The sequence below is a fragment of the Anoplopoma fimbria genome, chromosome 20 (assembly GCF_027596085.1).
Source record: "Anoplopoma fimbria isolate UVic2021 breed Golden Eagle Sablefish chromosome 20, Afim_UVic_2022, whole genome shotgun sequence".
Classification (NCBI taxonomy): Eukaryota; Metazoa; Chordata; class Actinopteri; order Perciformes; family Anoplopomatidae; genus Anoplopoma; species Anoplopoma fimbria.
In genome coordinates, this window is record NC_072468.1 from 1,045,086 (window position 1) to 1,068,988 (window position 23,903).

A 23,903-nucleotide genomic window follows, 5' to 3' on the forward strand; every position below is an offset into this window, starting at 1 on the left:
GAAACCATAGAGGGGTTCCTGCATGACACCAATCCAGACCTACTGGTTCTCTATTTCCAGTGCCAGTGAATGCTTTGGAGAAACTGATCCATGGTGTGTATTCCTGTGGCTTGTCTGACTATATATATATATATATATATATTTTTTTTTTTTTGGTATCAGTGGCACCTTCAGTGAATGCGGCAGCTCCTCACCGAGGCGCTCACCCAGCCCAGAGGAAGGGATCTGCGGATTCACACAGACGGGCTTTCGGGCTCTGGTCGAGACCAGACATGAGATAGTCACCTGGAGAGCCGTCAGCAGGTGAAGCACATCGGGCCGTCAGTGAAATGGAGGCACCGCCGCCGGGCACCAGCTGCTGGGAGCGCACCTCCAAACGGGAATAACCGAGCCGTGAACGGGCTGAGGGATGGCAGCATCCAGCAACTCCAGCCTCTCTGGTTCATCTGTGTCCTCCGGTAAGAGTTCAGATAACACACACACACACACACACACACACACACACACACACACACACACACACACACACACACACACACACACACACACACAACTAGACACGTTTCACCTAAGATATGAGATAATATTACTAATAATAGGCTAATAATAATAAGAATATGACATTTCTTTGTGGGGACTTTATATTTTTGCTTGACCGTGTGCTTTTGAAATATTTGTCTTTATTAAGCTTAAATCAAACTTTTTTTTATTATCATGCATAAAGCCACCCCTAACATATGCAATCTCACAGGTGTTGGTAAGCATTAAACAAACACATTGTTTAAGTGGCTGCTGTGATTTAATGCATCACATCAGTTACATCTGGGTTCAGAGGTGTACCCATGGGAGGGAAAGGACACCTTTTATGTTCAGAGGGATTGAGATCCGGTCAGTGTGATGTTGGGTTTGAATATTATCATTAGATTCCATAATCCACTTATTGACTTTCCACTTGGCTGACTGTAAGGATTATCTTTGGTCTGTGTAGTCCAGCACCAGACTGGGACATTCTCTGACATTGTAAAAATTCCTAATACGGATGACATCATGAAGTTCATACTGCCACAGTGTTCACAAAACTCCAGTGAAATCCCTTTGATTATCATTTGGTATAGTTTGAGGAGTCGGCTGTGGCGTAGTGGAGAGCAAGGTAGTTCTCCAATCAGAGGGTCGGTGGTTCGATACCCGGCTTCGGCAGTCGATGTGTCCTTGGGCAAGACACTTAACCCCAAGTTGCTCCTGAAGGCCATCGGTGTGGACTGGATGATGAATGTTAGTTAGAGTCTGATGGTGGCACCTTGATGGTAGCCTGTCATCAGTGTGTGAATGGGTGAATGATATGTAACATACTACTGACTGTAAGTCGCTTTGGATAAAAGCGTCTGCTAAATGACTCTAATGTCATGTAAAGGAGTCGCACCAATTATCTATTTCAAATTTTTATTGAGTGAGAACAGCTGTTCAAACACACCCAGAATTAAATAGCAGTTCCATGCTTGTGCCATTGTATATCCCTAAAGCACATTGCTCATGTTTGCACATTGCTCATGTTTGCCAGGGTATAGAGTACAACTCCACTATCACAGCACTGTTTGATGTGGCAGCCCTGCCAACAACCAGAAAGGTGTGTGTGTGTGTGTGTGTGTGTGTGTGTGTGTGTGTGTGTGTGTGTGTGTGTGTGTGTGTGTGTGTGTGTGTGTGTGTGTGTGTGTGTGTGTGTGTGTGAGAGAGACCAAGGGAGGGAAAGGCTGTTTATAATACTAGGCTCAGCACTTCTGTTTATGTTTGCTGTTTCCACCAATATTTTACATTTTACTGGGAAGAGTCTAGAAAATGTGCAGCGATACTGTTTCCTCCGGCAAAAAAAAATGTAATTGAACACTGCATGGCAAAGTTATAAATTTATTACAGGGTGAGGACATTGTATAGTTTACATAATGTTTGTTTTACTTCCTTACCCTCTCTGCACCCCAACCACACCACACAGCAGAGTCACATTTCTCTAGGGATTGCCCTTTGGGAGGGACAGACCGTCGTTGATATAGCCTGTGGCAACCACATGCTTCTCAGAGCATTATCTCATGTGTGCGTTTCCGAAAGCAGCGGATTTACTGTTTGACCACTGCTGCTTTAAGAGGAAAGTCTTTTCTCTCTGTGGCATTGGAGGGGTGTCATTACTTTTGGGCTCTCAATATAATTATCAGAGGTTACAAGCTGCGCTGCTGCCAGGGATAGAGTGGTTGTCACAAGGGTATCATTATTTTCATGCGGAGCTCTTTGGCAGTCAGACACAACATTTGAATAATCTTGTCTATGAGGCATATGACTCAAAAATTAAACCTCGGCTCAATTTCTGCTCCATATTAGGTCGTCAGTTCTGGCTGCAAACAAAGTGCTTTGGGTGTAGTTATTTCAGCTGCTTCTGATGATAACTCTATCTAGTAATCTTGTTTGGAGGCTGTTGTTTGGGGCAGAGTGTGTAAATAAAGTTAATCTAGCTTGTGTCACTGATGGCAGCTTTATGTGCTGATTATCAGTTTTTGATAGTGGCAACAGTGATTATATTATGAGAGCCGACATTGATTTATTTCTGTACTTCCTGCAAATTATTGAAATGAAGGAACAATGGTATGTACACCAACCACCTTGAAATGTAGAGACTGTGTTATATACACTCACTCTATTACTGCATCCTTAATAGAATCGTGCAGGGATTTTATTTTTATTTTGTAGGCCAACCCTGAAATTAGCATCGCATTGGTTCCCTCAACAAAAAAACAATGCATTTTGGATTATTGCAGAAAATAAGATGGTTGGCCAACAATCTTTTATGATACTTACAGGTTTTACACGTTCAGCAAGATAATCTGCACAAGTGAACATCACTTTTATGATTTTTGAAGTGTAAATTCAATGGCCGAGGTAAAAAGCTAACGTTTTGGCCATGAATGAACTACACCGTGGTCGCATGAGCACAAAAATACACAAGATTGTGAAGGCAGACTAGTCGGGTTTTGGGACCCATTCCTGCACCACTCTATGCATAATAGTAGACATACTCTAAATTATTTGAGGCCAGTCATAAAATAACTTACGAACTGACAGGATTGCAACACGATTGCAGCACATATGTTGCAATCTCTTCCTTTCACTGGAAAGATATTTTGTGCCTACTCGTCTAGTTTAGGGAGATTCCTACACATTCTTGGCACGGGTTGGCATTTAAGCATGTACTGTACCGGCAGCACACCATTTGCCAGACGGCTCCAGGAAATAAAGCTTTGAAAGTAAATTGAGGGATAGGGCATGGAAGTATGCCTTGAGCTCCTGGCCTTAAATGACTAAATTGGTCAGGGAGGCAGAATTACAGCCATGTATTACAGAGAAGCTGTCTGCTCAACACGATCCGGCACATGTGTTGGGCAAATGCTGCAGTTCACCTCGGAATCTTTCCACCACATCTATTTCTTGTCCAAACCAGTGTAAATCATGTCGGATTAGATTTGTGTCATGTGTGCTGACTGACTGAGATGTGCTTGTTTTGCAGCATCAGTGAGGGGGAGTTGGTCCCTCAAGTATTTCAATTCTGGTTTAACATATCCCTGTAGTCAACCCTGTATTAATTACATCAACAGACTCTCAGTGTCAGATAAAAGGGAATGTCATGTTGACAGAAAAACAAACAGTTTCCCTGTAGCACACAAACACACTCCAGATACACACTGCATACCTGTCACATATTATCTGGTCAGCACTGAGGCGGTGTTGAAATGCTTGTTTTGGACCAGTGTAATACACAGATGGTCTCCCTGCTGCAGCTCTGCTGCATCCCACTGACACGGTAGTGTGTGTTTTTGTGTATCTGCATCTGAGTTCTCCTGAATGTGTTGTTTCTGTATGTAGTTTAAATATATAGTAATAATTTGAATTATCTTTTATGTCTATAAGTCTGACGAATGGCCAATTCAAGTCTTACTTCTTTACTTCCCTAGCCAAGCCTTATCCCACCGTCGGTTTCAGGGCCTTTAGAGAGCAATGTTTTGAAGGAATAAATTAATATATACTTTAGAATATTTTTATGAAAAATTTGTAAAGCTTCAAATTATTTAAAAAAAATGCTAGACCTGCAAAGGTCTTGCAGGTATGCATCCTCATAACTCCCTCTTGGGATCAATAAGGGTTATTCTTATCCTTCAAGGACATCAAAGTATTGAAAAATGCAAATACAAGAAGAAGTAGCTCATAGCATTCCAGACATGAGTCTGTGTGGAGTCATTTAAATACTCCAGGTAGCCCAATATTTGAAAAAGCCATTTTTTCTGAGTGGCTCGTTCAGCTCTAGCAGTGCGGAGAGAAATACTCTTAGCTAACACAGTAAAAATGCTGTGGTGAAGTATGTGTTTGTGGTGCAGCGCATCCATACTAACTAGGTCATCATTATCATCATTGCTCAGTCAAGGTCTCTATAACAATGACCCTCAGGGTCACCAGAAGAGATGGGGGTCATAGAGGTTGTCATAATCGCCCGGCACACTGAAAAACGACAAACAAAAGACCACAAACTAATTCACCTTCAGACAGACAACTCAACCCCAACATAGAGGAGCAAGTGCATGTACGTTTTTACACCCCAAGGAACTGTACTGGCACCGTTCCTCTTCACTCTCTACACCTCGGACTTCCGCTTCAACTCTGGTTCCTGCCACCTCCAAAAGTTTTCCGATGACTCCTCCATTGTTGGATGTATCACCAGGGACAACGAGGAGGAGTACAGAGGACTGATTGAGAGCTTCATCACATGGTGCAGCAACAACCACCTGAAGCTCAACATCAGCAAGACCAAGGAGCTTGTGGTGGACTACCAGAGGAACAGAAGCCCCCCTGTCCCTGTTTTCATTCAGGGAGGGGAAGTGGAGAGGGTTGAGTCCTACAAGTACCTTGGGGTGCAGATCAACAATAAACTGGACTGGACACACAACACTGACGCCCTCTACAGGAAAGGACAGAGCAGGCTGTTCTTCCTGAGGAGGCTGAGGTCCTTCAATGTGTGCAATAAACTGCTCAAGGCATTCTACCAGTCTGTGGTGCCCTCTTCTTCTACCAGTCTGTGGTAGCCAGCGCCCTCTTCTTTGCTGTGGTGTGCTGGGGTGGTGGCATCAGGACTGGAGATGCCAACAAGCTCAACAAGCTGGTGAGGAAAGCCAGCTCTGTGGTGGGTCTGGAGCTGGACAGTCTGGAGTCAGTGGGTGAGAGGAGGATGAAGGCCAAACTCGGAGCCATCCTGGACAATCCCTCTCACCCTCTCCATGAGGAACTGTGGCAGCTGGGCAGCTCTTTCAGCCATCGGCTGATTCTACCAAAGAGCAGGACGGAGCTTCAGACGCTCATTTGTGCCCACTGCCATCAGACTGTACAACAACAGCAGAGACCACAGTCTGTCATCATGCTGACCAGCCCCCCCATGTGGATATACTGTACATTTTTTATTTGTATTCTTATTTTTTATTTTATTCTATTTTTATTTTATTGTGTATTTATTATCTGTTTCTGTGTAGTTGAGCTGCTGCAACACTTGAATTTCCCCCATGGGGATCAATAAAGGAATATAATAATAAGGAGACTCCTTTCCACTAGTGTGTAAACCTGTAATCCTGACAAGATGATCGTAAAAACAGTCACACATATGATTCGTTTTAGACCTCTTGTTTTAGCTGCTAGGATAGATGTATGCTAGAATATTGCCATTAGACAGCATAGAAGATATAGTGCATTGAACTGTGTGACTCATAGTTGGTATGTTTGCTGTTGGACCTTGAAGTCACAGCTAGTATTAATTAGTAACTGGCACAGGGAGGAGAGGATAGATGATTTATCACTGAAGTCCAGCATACATTTTCTTCTACTGGCAGATGATGTGTTGAGAAACAGAACACATCTCAAATTCACAAAGAGTAATACTATTTCTGTCTGTAGTGTTCAAAGAGAATTTCCCAATGAACTCTGTCAAAGCTATCCTGGTGTTTCTGTATTTTAGAAATAGCATGAGCTCATCTCTCTTTGGCACAATCCAGGTTGTTAGAAGAGAAATCCCTGTCTCGTACTCAAAAAGCCTTTCCCCTGGTGCATCAAGGGGCCAAGCTTTCAAGTTCTCAAGTCCAAATCCTGAAGACCATTCTATGTTATGGTGGTATGTTTACGAGCCTGTAGAGAAACAAGCAATTCTGCTTGCCTGATAAAACAGACATTGAATGTATTGTTACAAGATAAAACACAATCTATATTTTTGTCGCAGCTTTGGACTTGACATTATTCTACCAAGATAAATGAAATGACTCTACACAGACACTACAAAGGCTCTAAACCTGTTGTCAGCTGTGCACTCGTTCAACCTCGACACAAGGTATTGTTGTTTGTGCTGACGTAGATTTATATATATATTTTATTTTGCATATGCACAGACTCTAGAGCAGACGTTATCTCAGGGGATGAACGTCTAAGGCGAGCTTGATCTTCATTCATCTCATATTCTCTTTGACATCAAATCAAACAGCCGTTGGTAATTATTTTATTGAATGCTTCTGACTGGAGAGTAATGGAGGGCAACACGATTAATAGCTGTGTCTTTGGGTGGAAAAAATCCCTTTGGCTGCTCCAGAATTTTAAATTCTCCCTGATCATCAGACACTGCACAAACTCCGAGCTGCTTAGAAATTCTTTTTGATGTTCTTTTCCTGTGTGTGTGTGTCTTTGTGCTTGTGCATATGCGTGTGTTTATTTGAGAATGTGTATGTACAGTGCAGCCGAATGTATTTGCGTGTGTGTGTAAGTGTGTGCTGGTGTTTGCATCAGCATCGACCCCTAAGAGCCCCCTTTTCCGAGCCGAAGCTGCTGCTGAGTTCCAGACTGAAATGTCATTCGTCATTAAAATGAATCAGATTGAAAAGCGAGTATTTGGCAGCCGACCAGATGAAAACGCATTCTTTAAACAAGCCGCAGTGGAATAAATCTTTCAGACTGTTGCGGGTGCAATACACAGTGACAAAGCTCCAGCGTTGGGACAATACATTTTCTGAGGCAGCTTGGCAACACATCAGCTAACTGAGCCGCAAGCCTATTTATTTGTATTTGAAGGCAGACATTATTGTGTGGACGGCTTTAGCAATAGTGTTTACTCTCACAACATCCACGTCTCAGGAGAGCTGCTTTTCCTTAATTTACATAATTATTGAGCATTTGATCATATGCACCCTATCTTGTCTTTCTTGTGTAATAAATGTCATCTCTTTCCAAGGTAACAGCGCTATTACGATGAGAAGCAATGATGAGCATTTGGTGTGTTTTGATAAGGTTGCAACCAGCCTCCTGCTGCAGTGAGCAGAGAAGACAGCATGAAGGAAATACTCTGATTGCCTGCTCTTTAAGTGCTGTCAGTTAAACAGATACATATATAGGACAAGAATATACAGAGACTGAAAGAGAACTAGCAATACGGTTTTAACATTGATGCCATTAATGTGAGTAAGTTTCACAATCCTGCGGCCCGTACGTCAGTGCAGACTTCCAACAAGTGCTCACTGGTTTTCACGCCCTCTTAAGCGTGTTTTATTTCTTTCAGAGGGGTGTGTCGTTGATCTGCTGATGAGTGCAAAGGAATGTTATAAATGAGCAACATGTATCTTCTGGACCAACATGATTCATTATTCAAACAGTCAAATGAGTCCTTCAGAAGTGGTGCTGAGAGTTTAATGAAGAATATTACACTAAACATCTGAGGGGCAGATTAATCATTTATTGTCTGCTATTTTGTGCATTTGGTATTTACCGTCAACCCGCCTATGTGATAGCTGTAGACCACCATGTTTTATACTGTATGATTGTCTCACTGTGTGGACATGTAAGTTGTGCAGTAACAATCAGATATGAAAAATAAATGTATCTGCTTTTGGGTCAAAACTTGTTAAGAAAAGTGCTACAAACTGTGGAAGAAATCAAATGATTACCAGTATCTTATTGAGTTGCAGTGGTTTGAGATGTAGCTAAATGTTTTGTCAACATCTTATTATATTATGAGTAAAAATATGCTGCACAATTTATGTTGCTATGAGGGCCAGGCGCTATATTACATTACTGGCAGTGTAGAACGGTAGCAAATTTTGCCACATTTTTGATTCGAGTAGTGACGCATTTTATTACAAGTCATCACTTTCCCCAGTGGTTAAATTATCATTTGCTACAAGGCATTTATTTCATCACCTCTCTAACTCTTTTCATGCTAATATAATAGCACCATCATATATTTCAGGAATGTGTTCACATAATCATAAATCAGCCTCCATGTTTGCCAAAAAGAAAGTCCTACAGTGGGTTGGGAGATGAAAATTGTATTTACTTGCATTCATTATGATTGGTGTGTTTGTATTCTTGTGTTTTTTTTCGGGACACAGCCGGTGGGTAATATAGATCAGGTGTGTGTCCTCACGATGTTTAGCGAAACACACAGACATCTATATTGATTGTCCTTGAAGCAGACACACTGATTAGAAGTGTATTTACTTGTGCATCTCAAGAGGCAGCTGCACAGTGTGAGGGAAGCCATATGCGTGATTATAACAGAGAGATAAACAACAGTGACATAATCATGGCGAAGGGCTCACAGTCAGTCCACTGGGAAACGTTTAGAACCGGAGATTTTAATGCAACAGAAAACAGGGCACAGTCTATTAACACCACTGTGAGGTTAATAACAGAAACCTGCTTTATTTTTGTCTTTTACAGACCCTGAGGATTACCAACCGCCCATATGGAAGTCCTACTGTGAGTAATGCATTCTTTTTATATGCTGATTAGCTATTTTTGTGACTGACTTGACCTTAATTTTGGCCTTGGTTTTTTTTTTTTTTAAATAACGGCACATTTATTTGTGATCTAAAAATAACATAGACACATTTTATGGTATCTATACCTGTTTTGTTGTATATGGTACAATTAGATTCACTGCAGGTTTCAAAAGGCTTTGCACACAGACACACAAAAGGCACACATTCAAACACACTCGCCTACACAACACATGCACAAATACACAGCAGCGGATTCCTGATCTCTGAGTAAAATAGGTTACCATCATCCGGGGAAAATGGGATTTTCTACCTGCAAATAGGCTCAGCTGAAATAAGGTCCTCATGACACCCACTCCATTATACAATGTTTTCGCCATGTGGGAGGAAATGGGTTGACTCCCCAGAAAATATGTGGTGCATTTGTTAGAGCAGAGCACAAATTATTTCAGCTGGACACTGCTTCTGTCCTTACAGTGATTATAGTATAACCATTTACATTTAAAGCGTTTATTTACATTTTTTCCTGTAATTAAATGTCTCTTCGGTATAATTTCCCAATAATACTGGGTTTCTGAAGTCTCACATCCTCTCCTGACTCCTCTGGTCCTCTCCTGAGGTATTTTTAGCGCTCACTGTGTCACAGGAATGGATGATGTCCAGATCTTGCTGGTTGGCTTAAGTCAGCCTGACAAAACATGAAAATTCACAGTCAGGAGTCTTCCTTCCCCGGGCTGGAGAATCTGCTGTCGTGAAGACTTAGCTCAACCTCACACAGCGATTTCTTTGCTGTAACACCGGAGCGGTTGTTAGAAATGAGGGCACTGGTGCAGTCCTCCTCATCCACATCTCACAGGGTTAGAGACTGCCATGTATCTCTAATACCACATCCAGAAAGTGCATAGAATTATCAAACAATAAAGACATTTTTATATAAAGACTGGTTTGGAAATGTGGCAGTTTGTCAAATAAAAGACAAAATCAAGTTCTAGACAGATGAAGGATTAAACATTGGATACGAAGAAAGGAAGCTCACTCAGCTACGTATTCCTCTGTTGTGGTAATATTTCTATCCTGACAGACATCTCGTTCATGGAAACGGCAGCATTGCGTCGTCTTCTCTCACTTTATGATCACTAATTCTAATGCACTTATTTCGTGTGGCTTCTGAGGCATTTGTGGTGATTACTCTGAGTGGCACAAATCCCTCTTCCATTCTCACTTTGCTTTACTGATTTACTTTGAATTTTCAATACGTTAAGCACATCTAATACAGAGAAGCCTGGGTTTGCAGCATGTCTGTATTTATAAGTGCTAGTATTTGGGTTTTCCAGTATTGTGCACATTAGGTTAGTGCACAACAGGTCTTAATTCACACAAATGGATTACAGATAAATGGCTCCTATCATGTAAACCACTGACTGCTTAGCCCTGCATGTATAAGCTAATGGCTCCTGTGGTACCTTTGTCAGAGCTGCACTCAGAAGCTAGATTGTTTGATGTCCGGCGTCTGCACTACATCATTTAGTTTCCTGTTATTTTGGTAACAAATCTACAAAATGCATGTAATTACAACTTGTAGCTGTGTACATAGCTCAGAGGGGCAGAGGGCCCTAATTAACATTCATGTGTTTCTCCAACAGTGTACCAACTACAGCAGGAAGCCCCGAGACCAAAGAGGATCACATGTCCTCAGGAGGTCAGTACATCTGTAGATCTGTATACAATAGCCTACTGTTTTGGGTTTAAATGCTAGGCTTCATATTTTTATTAAACGTTTAGTTTGTAAAATATGAACTAATAATAACATGTCACATTCTCAGAAACAAACAGATAGTCTATGAAATCAATGTAGACAACCTGTAATAATCCCTCACATTTAAGAAGTTTGAAACAGCGGTTGTTTGGTATTTTTTTGTCAATGACTCATTGATTAACTGGGTCATTTTTTTCAGCATTACTACTCTATTTGGTTGAAATGAAATACTAATCATAATAATAATAATAATAATAATAATAATAATAATAAAGCTTTATTTATAGTGCATTATTCATACTTAAAGATGTGACAATAAACTACCCAGTTTCAAACTGAACCACCTTATTTCTAAGAGTTCTTTCCATTTGCTTCCAAAACCTGTCTACAAGTTCACAGATAACAGCCATACAGCCACACTGCATTTTACCAACTCAGTTTTCACTCTCCAGTTTTAGCCTGGAAAAATTCACTGAGAAATGACTGAGTCCAGCAGCTGGTGGCCAGACCAATCAGTAACCTATAGGGATCGACTCACTGCTTCCTCCAACTGCAAGGCTTATTCTTTGCCTTTAGGAAATGTATTTAATTTAGTCTCCTTCTGTCTGAAGAAGAGAACTGCTAATCATCCGTTATGAAGCTAGCACATTTCTACCTAAAAGATTGAGAGGATAGAATCAAAGTTTTCCAAGTATGTCTTAAAAGAGAAAGTGTTGTACTTATACGACAACCTTGGATGATATCCACTTGATAAGTTGACGCAGACAACTGAAACCTCTTAATAGTGTCCCATAACCTAGGAACACATTTTTGCACAGAAGGAGTAATGATGATTTATCCCCCATCACTTACATTGGAAGCACAACAGGAAGGGATTGAGAGGGACTTAAAACCGGAAGCAAAAACTTGTTTCAATGTTCATATTGGCACCTGACTATTGTTTTAAGAGTAACAAGTAGAGTAACTTGGCAAACAGCCAGACCACTTTTGATTGACAGCAGAGACTTTATTCCCTGAGCTATTTGAATAAAGCTAAGGAACAAGTTACTATAATTGTAACTGCCCTCACTCAGAGAACTGTCAAGCTTCTGTTGTAGCAGAAATGACGCATGTCTCATCCTATTTCGGGTCTTGCCACGCTGTGATGGGAAAATGAAAGTTGTGGGCTGGCTGTGTGAGATTAGTGGCTACCCGTTAAATTAAAGTACAAAATGATGTTTTACACACTACCAAATCCGCTATGATCATAACTTTGAGTTTTTAAAAAGAGATTCTACACCATCATCTGTAAAGGTGAATGGAAAGAGTATGTGTTTAATAGAAATGTAAGATATATGTAAAAGATGATTTTTTGTTTTTTTCCTTTGGTTTGTAATGCAGACACACTCCACACCCTAGCGTGACACAGTAACACACTAAATATTAAGTCTTTGCAGCTGGCCATCTATCACCAGCTGTTTGCTTGCACTGCCTCTAATTCATCTCCACACTCTGTGATTTGGCTTTATGGTGTGGTAGCTGCGAATAGACGCGGGGCACACATGGAGATAATCTGTCCTCTGGTGTGTAGTCCTTTATCTTTCACACAGGCTGGAAGAACAATTCGCAAAGCCATTTAATTGAGCCTTCATATCGTGTTGCTCCAGCCAATATGTCTTCTTCTTCTTTACAGATGGAGAACAGACCCAAATACTACGGCAGAGAGTGAGTGTCACTTTGTTACTCCCATTGTTTTTTTAAGCCTTTTTTTTATTTTTTATAAATACTACTGTGTGCAGAGGATGGGTTTGTTTATCATCACTGCCTTGCAGCAGATGTGGTTTGGGTTTAAGTGGGTGGATGTGTGTTTTGTCTGTATGTGTTTCTCTTTTATGTATTCGAGAATAAAATCACATCGGAGGATAAGTTAAACTTTTCCTTTTTTTTTCAGATTTCATGGCATGATCTCTCGGGAATATGCAGATGAGCTTCTGGCGGGAGCAGAGGGTGCTTACCTCATCAGGGAAAGCCAAAGACAGCCAGGGACTCACACCTTGGCCTTAAGGTACCAACACCATCAGTAAGCAGCACAGAGTCCCCTGAAAGGTCGGCCGTATCAGCAGCCCAGTCCTCGCTGAGTCTCCACCTTGTTCTCTTTCATTCAACCGCTCAACCGATTCCACCTCTGCTGGTCTCAAATCCCTCTTTCTTCATGTATCTCAATCCAGATTTGGGCACCAGACCCTCAACTACAGATTGTTCTATGACGGGAAGCACTTTGTCGGGGAGAAGAGGTTTGAGTCGGTCCATGACCTTGTGACGGACGCCCTCATCACTCTATACATCGAGACCAAGGCGGCAGAATACATCGCCAAAATGACCACTAACCCCATCTACGAGCATCTTGGTTACACCTCATTGCTCAAGGACAAGATGGTGCACAGGCTGAGCCGTGGACGCACAGAACCACGCAGGGTCACCTTCCAGAGAGATGAAAAGGTGAGTTTTATGACCGATCATTGAAGTGTACTGTCCCTCTGTGTGCAGTATAGAGGCTATTTGAAAGGTTCAGAGATAAAGTATCTACCTAGCTGCTTCACAGATGCTGTTGTGTAGCCGACCTGCTCTCTATGTAGAGTGAAAATGATGACTCAATGATTTGAAAGAGTCATCAATGTTGATAATCAAATAGCCCAACCTAGCATACTGGAAACAAAGGTGACAAATATACGTACCAGCACCTCTAGGGATGACTAACATGATACGTTTATTTGTTTAATCCGTATAAAATATGTTAAAGCAACATTTATTGGCCGGGATCAGTAACTTCCTTGATTTTCGTTGTCGCTGTGAGGTTACCAGGCAAGCTCCATGACAGTGGTATTGACTTTCTCCTCTCACTCTCTGCTACTGCTTGAAAAAAAGAGTTTTGGTCAAATCATTCAAACTGAAGATGTAACCTTAGCTCCTGCTAAAATTGTGATGGGCCTTTTATACTATTATCTAACATTTTAGAGAAAAAACTGGTGATTCAGTGAATAAAAGCAAAATAATCAATTAGACATAATTTATATTTTCAGATGTATCTCTGAGAGGACAATGCTTAAAGAGAGCTCACTCATTATTTCATTCAAACAAGAGCATTGTTATTCCAAAGTTATCCATATACACTTAAAGAAAAATACTTGATTGAAACGTAACTTGAAGTTTTTCATTCAATATTTGTAGAATGTTTTCAAATTGTTAACAAAATCCCCTTGATTAAGACTTTGATTACCTGTATATATTACCTTTTAATAAGCCAGGTGTAATTTGACGATTATATTACTTTTTTCTAAAGCAATATATCTCATTTAGAATAAACTTCACACTTCATCATCTCAGTACATGTACTTTATCTGGTACATTTCCCTCTGCCCTGTGACTAACACTGTAGAATACCAAGAGTATGATCTACTCCCATGCTGCTGAACATTTAGGATGAGAGTGCTACTGAGAGGACACTTTGTCCTGTGAATGAGACGTACATTATCCCTGTAGCCCTTGGGTGTGTTCACTGCTGCCATGCTTGGTTGCGTCTACTGAGAGGTAATGATGACTTAGGGGACTGGGACTTTGCTCTGCCTGCCATGCATATCAGACACACTGATCTTGGCTGAGACAAATCACATATTGTATTCATTGGCACTCGTGAGCTGCTGTCTGATAAAAGTCTGTGAATGATTTATCAATGAGGAATGAGGAATTTCTGTTTTCCTTCTGGAGAAGAATCCTAACTATCCTTCCACTAGGTGGCAACCTTAACTTGGTTCCTCCTCCATTTTTGTGCTGGTGATGCCACTAAGATTCACACCCAGCTCTTTTTATTAACGGATGCTAATATTTTCTCCTTCGTTATTTTTTCTTCTGCTGTGTCCTTATTGTGTCTCAGCTTGAAGACCAGATTTTTTCGCCTTGGGGATTCTTTGTCCTTAAAATGTCAGCCTATAGTTTGTCAGTACGTGACAGACACATTGCAGCCCTGCAGGAGCATCAGTTTCAGTATTAATATCATCAGCCTTCAGTTTGGTCCCTGTAGCTTGAAACTTAAGCCATTAATGCTGCATTTCTTTTAACCTAATGGCCATCGGTCAGTCAGCAGCAGATTTATAGGGGTTTCAAATAGGCTCAGAGCTACATGCCACTACCAACCTCTAGGAAGGCCTTAGAGCAGTGGACCGCCCTCACAAACGCTCTTAGACACACAGACTAACCTATGTTTGCTCAACACAGTGCTTTACTGAACAGTGTTGCAGCAATTATTTTTGAAAATGTGTGGACTGCAGCCTCAGATTAACCTCCACTTGGCAAGTAAATCTGGGGCACGTCTAAATTTCACATAGTCAGTACTTTTGTGAAACTGACTTCATTTTCCTCCTTCCTTTCCTTTTGCCAAGTTTCATACACAAGGGTCTGAGTCAGTGACAGCTGTGATGATGGCAGACTTTGTCAGACAGCGTTTGAAAACAACCTGCCAGTCAAGGGAGAAAAATCTTTTCTGTCTGCACGAATATTATGTGTCCAAGAAGCAGAGAGCCGGCCCTTAAGGCTCGAATCTGTGGTATCTTTTTGAACTTCATGTTTACCAATTACACACAACCACGCCCTGAAGCATTACAGCCACAGTGGCTTCACTGTATAGTCGACATTTACGGTTATTTACTCGGTGTAAGGTTGATACCACCATATTGCTGTGACTGCAAATTCTTGTGTAATTAAAATGCTCCCAGGGGTTGAGGGAGGGGGGTGGGGGGGGGTGACTCAACCTGTAGATCAACCTCCTGAATTTAGTTCTCTTTGCATGTGCAAGAATTTCCTCAGCGGCCAAAACCTCGGCCACATTCCTCCTGATACTCACCACCCTGGTTTGATCTCAGTGAGGCTCTCTTGACACGCTGGTCTGCTCGCATGCTCTGAAATGACTTCCAAAGAAATTGTCACGTTTTCTGTTGGGATAATTACCTATTCTATCCCGAGAGTTTCACGCCATAAAAATGCAAAAAAACAGCCATTTACGTGTTTTTAGTTTTAAAATGTATAAATGCTCCTCGCGCCGCATTGTAAGTGTACATTTCCAGACTTTAAGAAGTTGTTATTTATTTTCAGCTGCAGACGCGGAAAAATAGATTAATCTTCAGTGTTCCTATTGAAGACAAAAGTGGCAATTTCGTCCATTTCGAATAATGGCCGATATCTTTGACTGCCTCTTCCCGTAACAGAGGGTCTTTTTTTCCTTTTTGTTAGAGACGTTGTTAGGGCTGTTCTTTTTGGGCCATGGGTGGATGTATCCTGTTGTCATACTGTGTCGGTGCCCACTGTGCCGTTTTCCCATGATTCCATGTACTCTATGGTCACAACAGAGTCCGCTCAGCTGTGCTCTCACAAAGCCCTGCAGGAATAAAAAGGGCCAAGCCACTGAAAAGAAAGCAGAGCTTGTTGTGTGACCACCTTTTGTGCCCTTTCTTCCAAGCTCTTCTTTAAGAGACAAGAAGCCATCTGCCTGCAGACAAAGAGTGCAGCCCTCGTCCTCCCTCCCTCCAACGTCTAAGGCTAAAATATCTCCGAGGGTACTATTCCTCATCTGCCCCCTCAGAGCTGTAGAGCTGAACTGTATGGTATGGTATGTCTAGGTCTTTTCAAGGAATGCCAACCACAATGACAACAATCCTCACCTGTCCTGTCACTCTTTAAACTATCAGCTATCAACTGTTGCCTCCAGACGCCAGAGACAAGAAGAAATAGCTGGTACAAAAAAAGCCCACAGCATTTTTTTTACTTTGCTTCTGTGTATGTAAGCTTCCAATCCTTTCATTTTATCTCAGCTTTGCCCTTTGGGTCTTTTTGCTCTCCGCCTCACCACTCTTTATCATCACAAATCCCATGCTTACTGACTTCATGACCTCTCTTCCCTGTTTAATTAATTAGTTCAACCTTTCTTCTCTCGTCACGTCTTCCCATGTTTAGGCTTAGCTGATCTGTAAAATAGCTGTTTGGCATAAATCTTGTTATTCTGTTATTGGACATGTTGTTTGCACTGCTGTTAGTGTTGTGTACCTCGCACAGAGCTTCTTGATTAATTAGAAAAGCCCAAAGCCTTCTGCTGCCCTTTACTGGTAGTTTACAAGCAGAGCTAATGGGCACCAATTCAGCATGAACAAAGCAACAGCCCCCCACTGCCAACATAAGTTATGGCTGCAGACCTGCAAATGAGCCTGCTGTGGGATTTTACTTGGATTTGGGCACTGCAGGATTATTCCCTGTGTAAGGATTATGGCAGTAATCCCTCCCAATCCCAGTTGATGGTCTGGCTGTGCTGGTCTTCTGAGAGGATTGATTGTGATTGGCGGGAGTAGTCTGCAGTCAGAGTGTCTGGAAGCTCTCAGTCTGGACGGCAGAGTGGGGAATTCCAACAGCCTACTGACACAGCCGGAGGTCAAGATCTGTTTGAATTAGGAGGACACAGCCCCGGCTCTGTCACACCAGAGAATCTTTGGCCAGTCTTTGAGCAGTCGACTGACCCGTTTAGGAGACCCAGCACTGCCTGAGAGCTGCTGGCAGTAAAGTATTATCTCCAGTGGAGTGGAGAGGAGTGGAGTGTGTCCCGAAGGCAGCGTGCTAATGGGAGTGTGCTCTGTGCTATAAAGAGGGCGTCTGCACTATTGATCCTGCTTTTTCAGAGCTTTTGAGCTGTGTGAAGCGGTCCTGACAGCACTCCACTACCCGCACTCTCAACCTCCTGGCCCCTCCCTATCAGAGACCCTGTTCTCTCTCTCTCTTTCCTTTCTGGGTGTGTGAAAGAGGGCCATTGTGTGAGGCACACTCCTGCCCTCAGGCCGCCTACTACCGACCCCGTTCCCTCTGCTCTTCTTGCTCTGGAATCAGACTAGATGCAGAGTCAACCCAGCGCTGGCTGTCATCAGTCGCCCTCCTGGGTCAGAGGGGAGTGGAGTGTAGCTGCCACCTCTGCGCTGGGCTGTTGCCGGCAACGTCTGCTGCACAGCGCCCCCGTCTCGCCTCCACATCTTTCCCCAGAGGAGATGGAGAGTCTGTGGGAACCCGACCAGGCGAGCATGGACGCTGAAGAAAGCAGAGGAGGGGAGATGATTACCCACAAGGCTAAAAGACACGATAGGAAGCGTCAGGAGCTGCTGGCTTTGGCTCTGGGAGTCAAACTGGGGAGTAAGGGAACACTTCTGTGGAAGCCTATTAAACTGTTGGCCTCCTGTCCACAGATATCCTCACCTCTGGTGCGACGGAGTGCCTTGAAAGACACACTGGAGAAGCAGTGCTCCTACGAGAAGATACACAATTTCAAGGTGAGCAGGTTTTTGTTAAGTTTGACAGTTTTTGACAGTTTGATGGCTGCTGACAACTTTATATATTTATTTACATATATATTACCTTAAAAAAACAAATACTTTTCTGCAGTTTTCTATTAGCACTCACTGTTTTTTTTGCAGTGGTTAAGTAATCCCTTTGAGAGACGCATTAACAGATGTGTCTTTGCCTGCCTCAGATGTTTGCTCGTCCCATCATAGAAATAAAGTGTATGTTGCTGTTTTAGTGTGAACTCATGCAGCTGACCCATATGCACTGAGGGGAACTAATGGATATACTGTACCACAAGCCATTAGCAGAGCACATTGATTGGCATTGATTTTAAAGCTCTTACATCCCTTTTATTTTTTAGGCTTCTGATTTTGTAAAAACAGTTATAGAGTTAAAAGCTATGTAGAGTCATCCACTCTCAGTCAGAGAGTGTAAGTGCATTGCATGTGTAAAAAGCAGAAAATACGTTTTTTTAGTTATTCAAAGGAGAATTTAGGGTCACTTTGCCTCTGGGCACCTCAACATTCTAGCAATTGTATCTAGGGTTTCAGTTAACAGGCAGGTTGTAATGACCCCAAGCTTTTTGTATACTCCCCTTTGAGAAAGAACAAAAAAACATCCACTTACCACCTGCCATATGTTTTCTTCACTCATCAGTCTACTACAACCTATTCAAAGTAACAATGAAGGTGTGTGTGTGTGTGTGTGTGTGTGTGCAGGTGGGCCTCCATTTGCCATCCTAGCTGTGTTTTTAGGGTGCACAGTGGGTGTACATCTGTTATTTTGACATGCAGGCTTGCCTCTGTGGCCGCCTGCATGTATCCGATTGCCCAGGAGCAGATGCCAGACACATTTTACTAAATCCTTTAATCTGCCTTGTATATACAAATGCTCTCATTTGGCGAGGGGTCCCATCCACTGTAGCTTGGGATCACAAAGTAATCTCTGTCCAGTACATGAAAAGAGAGTTGCTCCGGTTTGGACTGGTCACAGCAATGACTTGCAATATGTGATGTGTGTGTTTGCGTATGTATGACCAAGTCCTCTCTAAACCCCAGGTACACACCTTTCGAGGGCCGCACTGGTGCGAGTACTGTGCCAACTTCATGTGGGGCCTCATCGCCCAGGGTGTCCGCTGCTCAGGTAACTACACTCCATCATCGAAGTCTCATGTCATGGATTACACAAAGAATGTCACATATGTCTTATATTACACAAGTTGTGTTTGATCAGATGCTAACTCTGTCCTGTCACGGATGTTTCAGATGCATGTCTTTTTAAATGGTGGGATGGAGTCTGACCCTTTTATGGTCATTTTCCTGTTGTGTCTGCGACAAACAAGTCTTTTATATAATCACAGCTATAACTACTATCACTCTTTGAACCCTCTTGTTTATCACAGTCATAGCAACTGAAAGGCAACTAGATGTTTTTACACGCTGTTTTTCTAATTCCCTTATAACTGGTTACTGTGCAAATAGATGCCATGTGATGCAGTACGCTGATGGCATTTGTATGCCAATGGAAGTAATGTTTCTCTGCCAACAGACCACTACAAATACAGTATGTAAATGACAATAAGATGCAGGTCAAACACAGGTCAAAATACACCGTAATCGGGACCTAATATAGCAACAGATCTAGGTGATTGATTGCGTTTGAGAGCGCAGTGGAGTTTTCGTGACCTCCATAGTCACAAGATTCATTCACTGCACACCATAAAACTGATGTGCACATCAGTGGACTTGGCGGCTTTCTCCCTAAACAGAGTGTTTGTTGTTGGGACATTTGCCACGCTGATAAGCCAGAGGCAAGCGCTGGTATCATCAGACACCTCATGTGCTATGTGAATCAGGAGAGACTTTTTTGTCCTCCCTCTCACTCTCTGGCTAGCTCCCCTTTTTTTTTTTTTCTTATCTGCTGCTACACTCTCTCTGCGAGCACTGACTGAGAGTGAGGACCCCAATCAGCAGACCAGCGTTAACGTCGCTCAGGCATTTAAAACGTCTTTGTGATGAACGATTTCAGTTGGACGCCCCGTCTACAAGTATGGCTCCTCCAAAACCTTCTTTTTTCTTGTGACGCCACACAAGCAGGTGTGTTTCTTGCACACACTCTGCTCTCGCCAGCTGTCCAGCACGCTTCATGTGACTGACACTACAACAGGAGCCCCCACCCATGCTGCACTGCTCGCTGTTATCTACCTTCGTCCGACAGCGCAGTTTCTCACTGACTCTGGGAAACCTTTTCAGACTGCTGTCTTCAGCCTGCTGTGATGGTTGTGTTATCATCAGTCTGAGACTAATCTGTCTCTCTCTCTCTCTCTCTCTCTCTCTCTCTCTCTCTCTATTTTCATTTCCCTCTTGCTCTTCTAGATTGTGGGCTGAATGTACACAAACAGTGTTCCAAACTTGTTCCCAGCGACTGCCAGCCGGACCTGCGCAGGATAAAGAAAGTGTTCAGCTGTGACCTCACCACGCTTGTCAAAGCTCATAACACGACACGGCCGATGGTGGTGGACATGTGTATACGAGAGATAGAGCTGAGAGGTAGAATGCAGTTAATCAATCATCCAATGAAAACCTATCAATCAATTCAGAATATGAAAGCAGAACATAGAGTTTGATTAGTAAATGCTTAACTCAAACCATTTAGGTATTCTGCAATTACTTTGCAATGATTAGAAATGTCATCTATACTTTTGATATCCCCATAGAGGGTTATGCCTTTAGTGCAGAATGGGAGGCAGGGAGGGTGATGAGAAGAAAAATAATCCTCACAAAAACTTTTCATTTTCTGTTGCAGGTATGAAATCTGAAGGTCTCTACCGAGTGTCTGGCTTCTCAGAGCACATAGAGGAAGTGAGGCTTGCCTTTGACCGAGGTTTGTTGACATCAGATTTATTTGGTCTCTGAGGTTTTAGTTCACAGGTTCATACTTTTAAATGAGAAGCTTGTTTCAGCTACAGATCGTCACAAAATAGCACTGTCCGTTATTTTGTGACGTACACAAGAACATTCAGCCTTATATATGTATGTATGTATTATTGTATACATTATTGCTTGTCAGTCATGTTTTGTTTTTTTCATCAACAGATGGTGAAAAGGCTGACATCAGTGCCAGTGCCTATGCAGACATCAACATCATTGCTGGTGCTCTGAAGCTCTACTTAAGAGACCTTCCCATTCCAATCATTACTTTTGACTTGTACTCCAAATTTATTCAAGCTGCAAGTAAGCGCTCCTCCACCTCTGGGCTATTCAATGCCGTTACTGTGTTACCGATACCCTGCAGTTCTTTGATACTAATCGTATAACTAATGTAATGCAGAAATTCCAAAAGCTGAATCCAGACTGGAGGCCATCCATGAGACTTTGCTGCAGCTCCCCCCCGCCCACTATGAGACCCTACGCTACCTGATGGCTCACCTCAAGAGGTCAGTTCACACACACACAAGTCATCAATACAAAAACAAAAAAAGTCATTTTTTTGTACTTCTTTTATGTAAATAACTGACTTCAAACCCCTTGCAAAGACCAAAAACAGCAATTAGTTATTCCTCTTAACAAGTATTGCATCAATGGCATCTTCTCTGGAAAGAGAAGTGAAAAAGTTGTTCCTCTTTAGGATAAATTCCTTCATTACAATGAAAATGTGCACTGCAGATCCAACATACACCCTACTATTGCCATAAATACTCACCAGAGCACCACCTGTATAGTCATCCGCAGACTATTAATGTAATAATATAGTCCACAGAAAATGAGCAATTACTCCTATTTGAGTAACATTTGTAAATAACTTCAATACCCCGCTGTTTTAAGAAATGATTTAGCCTGTTTGAAAAATAATATGTTTAACTTGTTTTTGCCAAAGAAAGAGTACAGAAGTCTTTTAGTATTGAGAGACTGACACTTTATTGTTTAAGGTCTTTTCATGGGATTTGTTGAAAATAAAGATATTTTGCCAGATTCAAATATTTAAAAACATTTAGCTATTTTTATATTTTGCCAGATTGTACTTACTTACAGTCTAGTTATCTTCTTCTTTTTTTTTTTTTTTACAGAGTGACACAGTTTGAGAAGGACAATTTAATGAATTCCGAGAACCTGGGGATTGTCTATGGGCCAACGCTTATGCAACCACCGGAGCAGAATGCATTGACAACCCTGAATGACATGAGGCAGCAGAAACTAGTGGTGCAGCTTATGATAGAGCATGAAGATGTCTTATTCTAAGGACTGGGGCATGCAGGCCTTATTAAAGAAACGAAGGACTTTATTTATTCTGTCATAGAGGGAATTCAATCCAACTTGATTCTAATGAAGTTTCAAAATAGTTTGTAATCAAATTGAACTTGAATGCTTCTTTACTCGCATGACTGTTTTAGTTGAAGTTGGTTCAGTGTTGACATTGTCTTGTTACTGTAAGTTTGGGTTTTCATAGCCAACCAAGACCATCATTTTTATATTGGGTAAGGATCCAGTGTTTTTACCTCCCTGCAGTGCTGTTCTCTCCTCTCTTTAATTTGAAGACTGTCACTACCTGGCGTAGACACAGTCATGATGACGGCGGTGTGTGAAATCTGCCCCGGGCAGACTGTCAATCAGTGCTGTTGCTGTTTGAACCAACACAGCAGCAGACTAGTTAACGTTCCCACATTACATGTGTGCTTATTGTGATTTTAGTGGGAACGCTGTTTCAAAGTTTAATGTAGATAAAAATCTGATCATGTAATGATCAATATTTTAACTGTGTGTACTAAAAATTGAGAGATGAGACAATTGGGCGCTCATGAAGCACTTTTTTGCAACAAGTGTAAAGATTTATTTTGTAAAGATGTTTATTTTTGTCTTTTACTCTGCATCATGTTCTTTTGTCACAATAATATATAATGTTGAGAATGATGTTTGTTGAATTGATGTCTAAATACAAAACTGATCACACGAGAAAAAAAAAGACAAGAAGCATTTGGTGGATTTACTATTTTTATTTGCAACATACTCATTGTTAAGGTGAGGAATACACAGCTGCATCAAATACTGGTCATTTAAATACATATGTCATGTTGCAGGCATATTGTAAAACTCTTTTGCACATATGTCTGTTCCAGCGTTGTAGTATTTCTGTTTACATGCTGTAATTTGTGATATCTTTAAGTGAAAAATATGATCTGGGTTTTTTTTCTTTCTGTATGCCAGTAACATCACTCGGTGCAGCAGTAGTTGCCACTGACTTCACAGTGCCATAGAAGTAAATGGTCATACTACAGCTGTACCGAGCATGTTTATTTTACAATTGGTTTGATGTGATTAAATAAATCCTTTCTACAAATCCATTTGATCAAAATGTATTTTTGTGACAGTTGCAATTACAAATGTAATTTATCAAATGTTGATTTATTAAAGCAAAGAAAAACTTGAGTTTAAAACAGTGTGACCTCTTGTACTATCTCACCATGTTTGTCTGCTTTTAACATAATCTTACTGCAGTGAGATAGCTGTAGAAGAGGTTCAATGAGAAGAAAGGCTCAGCCCTGTGCTATTTATGATTGCTCGTAGCCTGAAGCACAGTGAGTGAATCACAGGTATGTGGTTAACAACCTTACTGTGATAGCTATTGCCGTATCCATAAAAAAGCATTTTAGGTAGAAGACGTTATCTATAATATTCAATCTCTGTGTAACCGTTTAACCCTCCCACTCGCCCAGTTTATGTGCAGGGTTGGTCATCAGGGTGGAATTTAGCAAAATACCATATGAACTTGTTTGGTTAGAGAAACATTGGTGCTCTTTGTGAGAGAAGACATAATTGCACCACAATGTTCAAACTCTGGCTCGCTACTTTCATTTTTTCTCTCTGTCTCTCACTCTGAACTCTGTGGTTCCTGAGATCATCGCTGGTCCATGTCAGCTTTCATCAGAGTGTAATTTCAGTAGAAGATTGCAAAATAATAATAGTACCTCC

At 41.7% G+C, this 23,903-nt stretch overlaps 1 protein-coding gene across 2 annotated transcripts; it reads left to right on the forward strand.

Moving 5' to 3' along the window:
* Positions 1-75: 75 nt before the first annotated feature.
* Positions 76-23,290, forward strand: chn2 (chimerin 2). Of its 2 annotated transcripts, none has more exons than XM_054621509.1 (13): positions 76-458; positions 8,776-8,814; positions 10,478-10,533; positions 12,263-12,294; positions 12,521-12,649; positions 12,798-13,068; positions 17,841-17,924; positions 18,996-19,080; positions 20,313-20,486; positions 20,743-20,820; positions 21,033-21,170; positions 21,268-21,373; positions 22,004-23,290. In XM_054621509.1, the coding sequence occupies exons 1-13, from the start codon at positions 410-412 to the stop codon at positions 22,173-22,175; spliced, it is 1,413 nt and encodes a 470-aa protein (XP_054477484.1). In that variant the 5' UTR covers positions 76-409; the 3' UTR covers positions 22,176-23,290. The 2 variants fall into 2 exon arrangements, with proteins under 2 accessions (XP_054477484.1, XP_054477485.1); XM_054621510.1 differs by having other exon boundaries at positions 12,521-12,634.
* The last annotated feature ends 613 nt before the right edge of the window (positions 23,291-23,903 follow it).

Coding starts and splice junctions, on each gene's coding strand:
- chn2 (XM_054621509.1), top strand. CDS start 410: ATGGCAGCATCCAGCAACTCCAGCCTCTCTGGTTCATCTGTGTCCTCC. Junction 459..8,775: donor TGGTTCATCTGTGTCCTCCG/GTAAGAGTTCAG, acceptor TGTCTTTTACAG/ACCCTGAGGATTACCAACCG. Junction 20,487..20,742: donor ACGAGAGATAGAGCTGAGAG/GTAGAATGCAGT, acceptor TTTCTGTTGCAG/GTATGAAATCTGAAGGTCTC.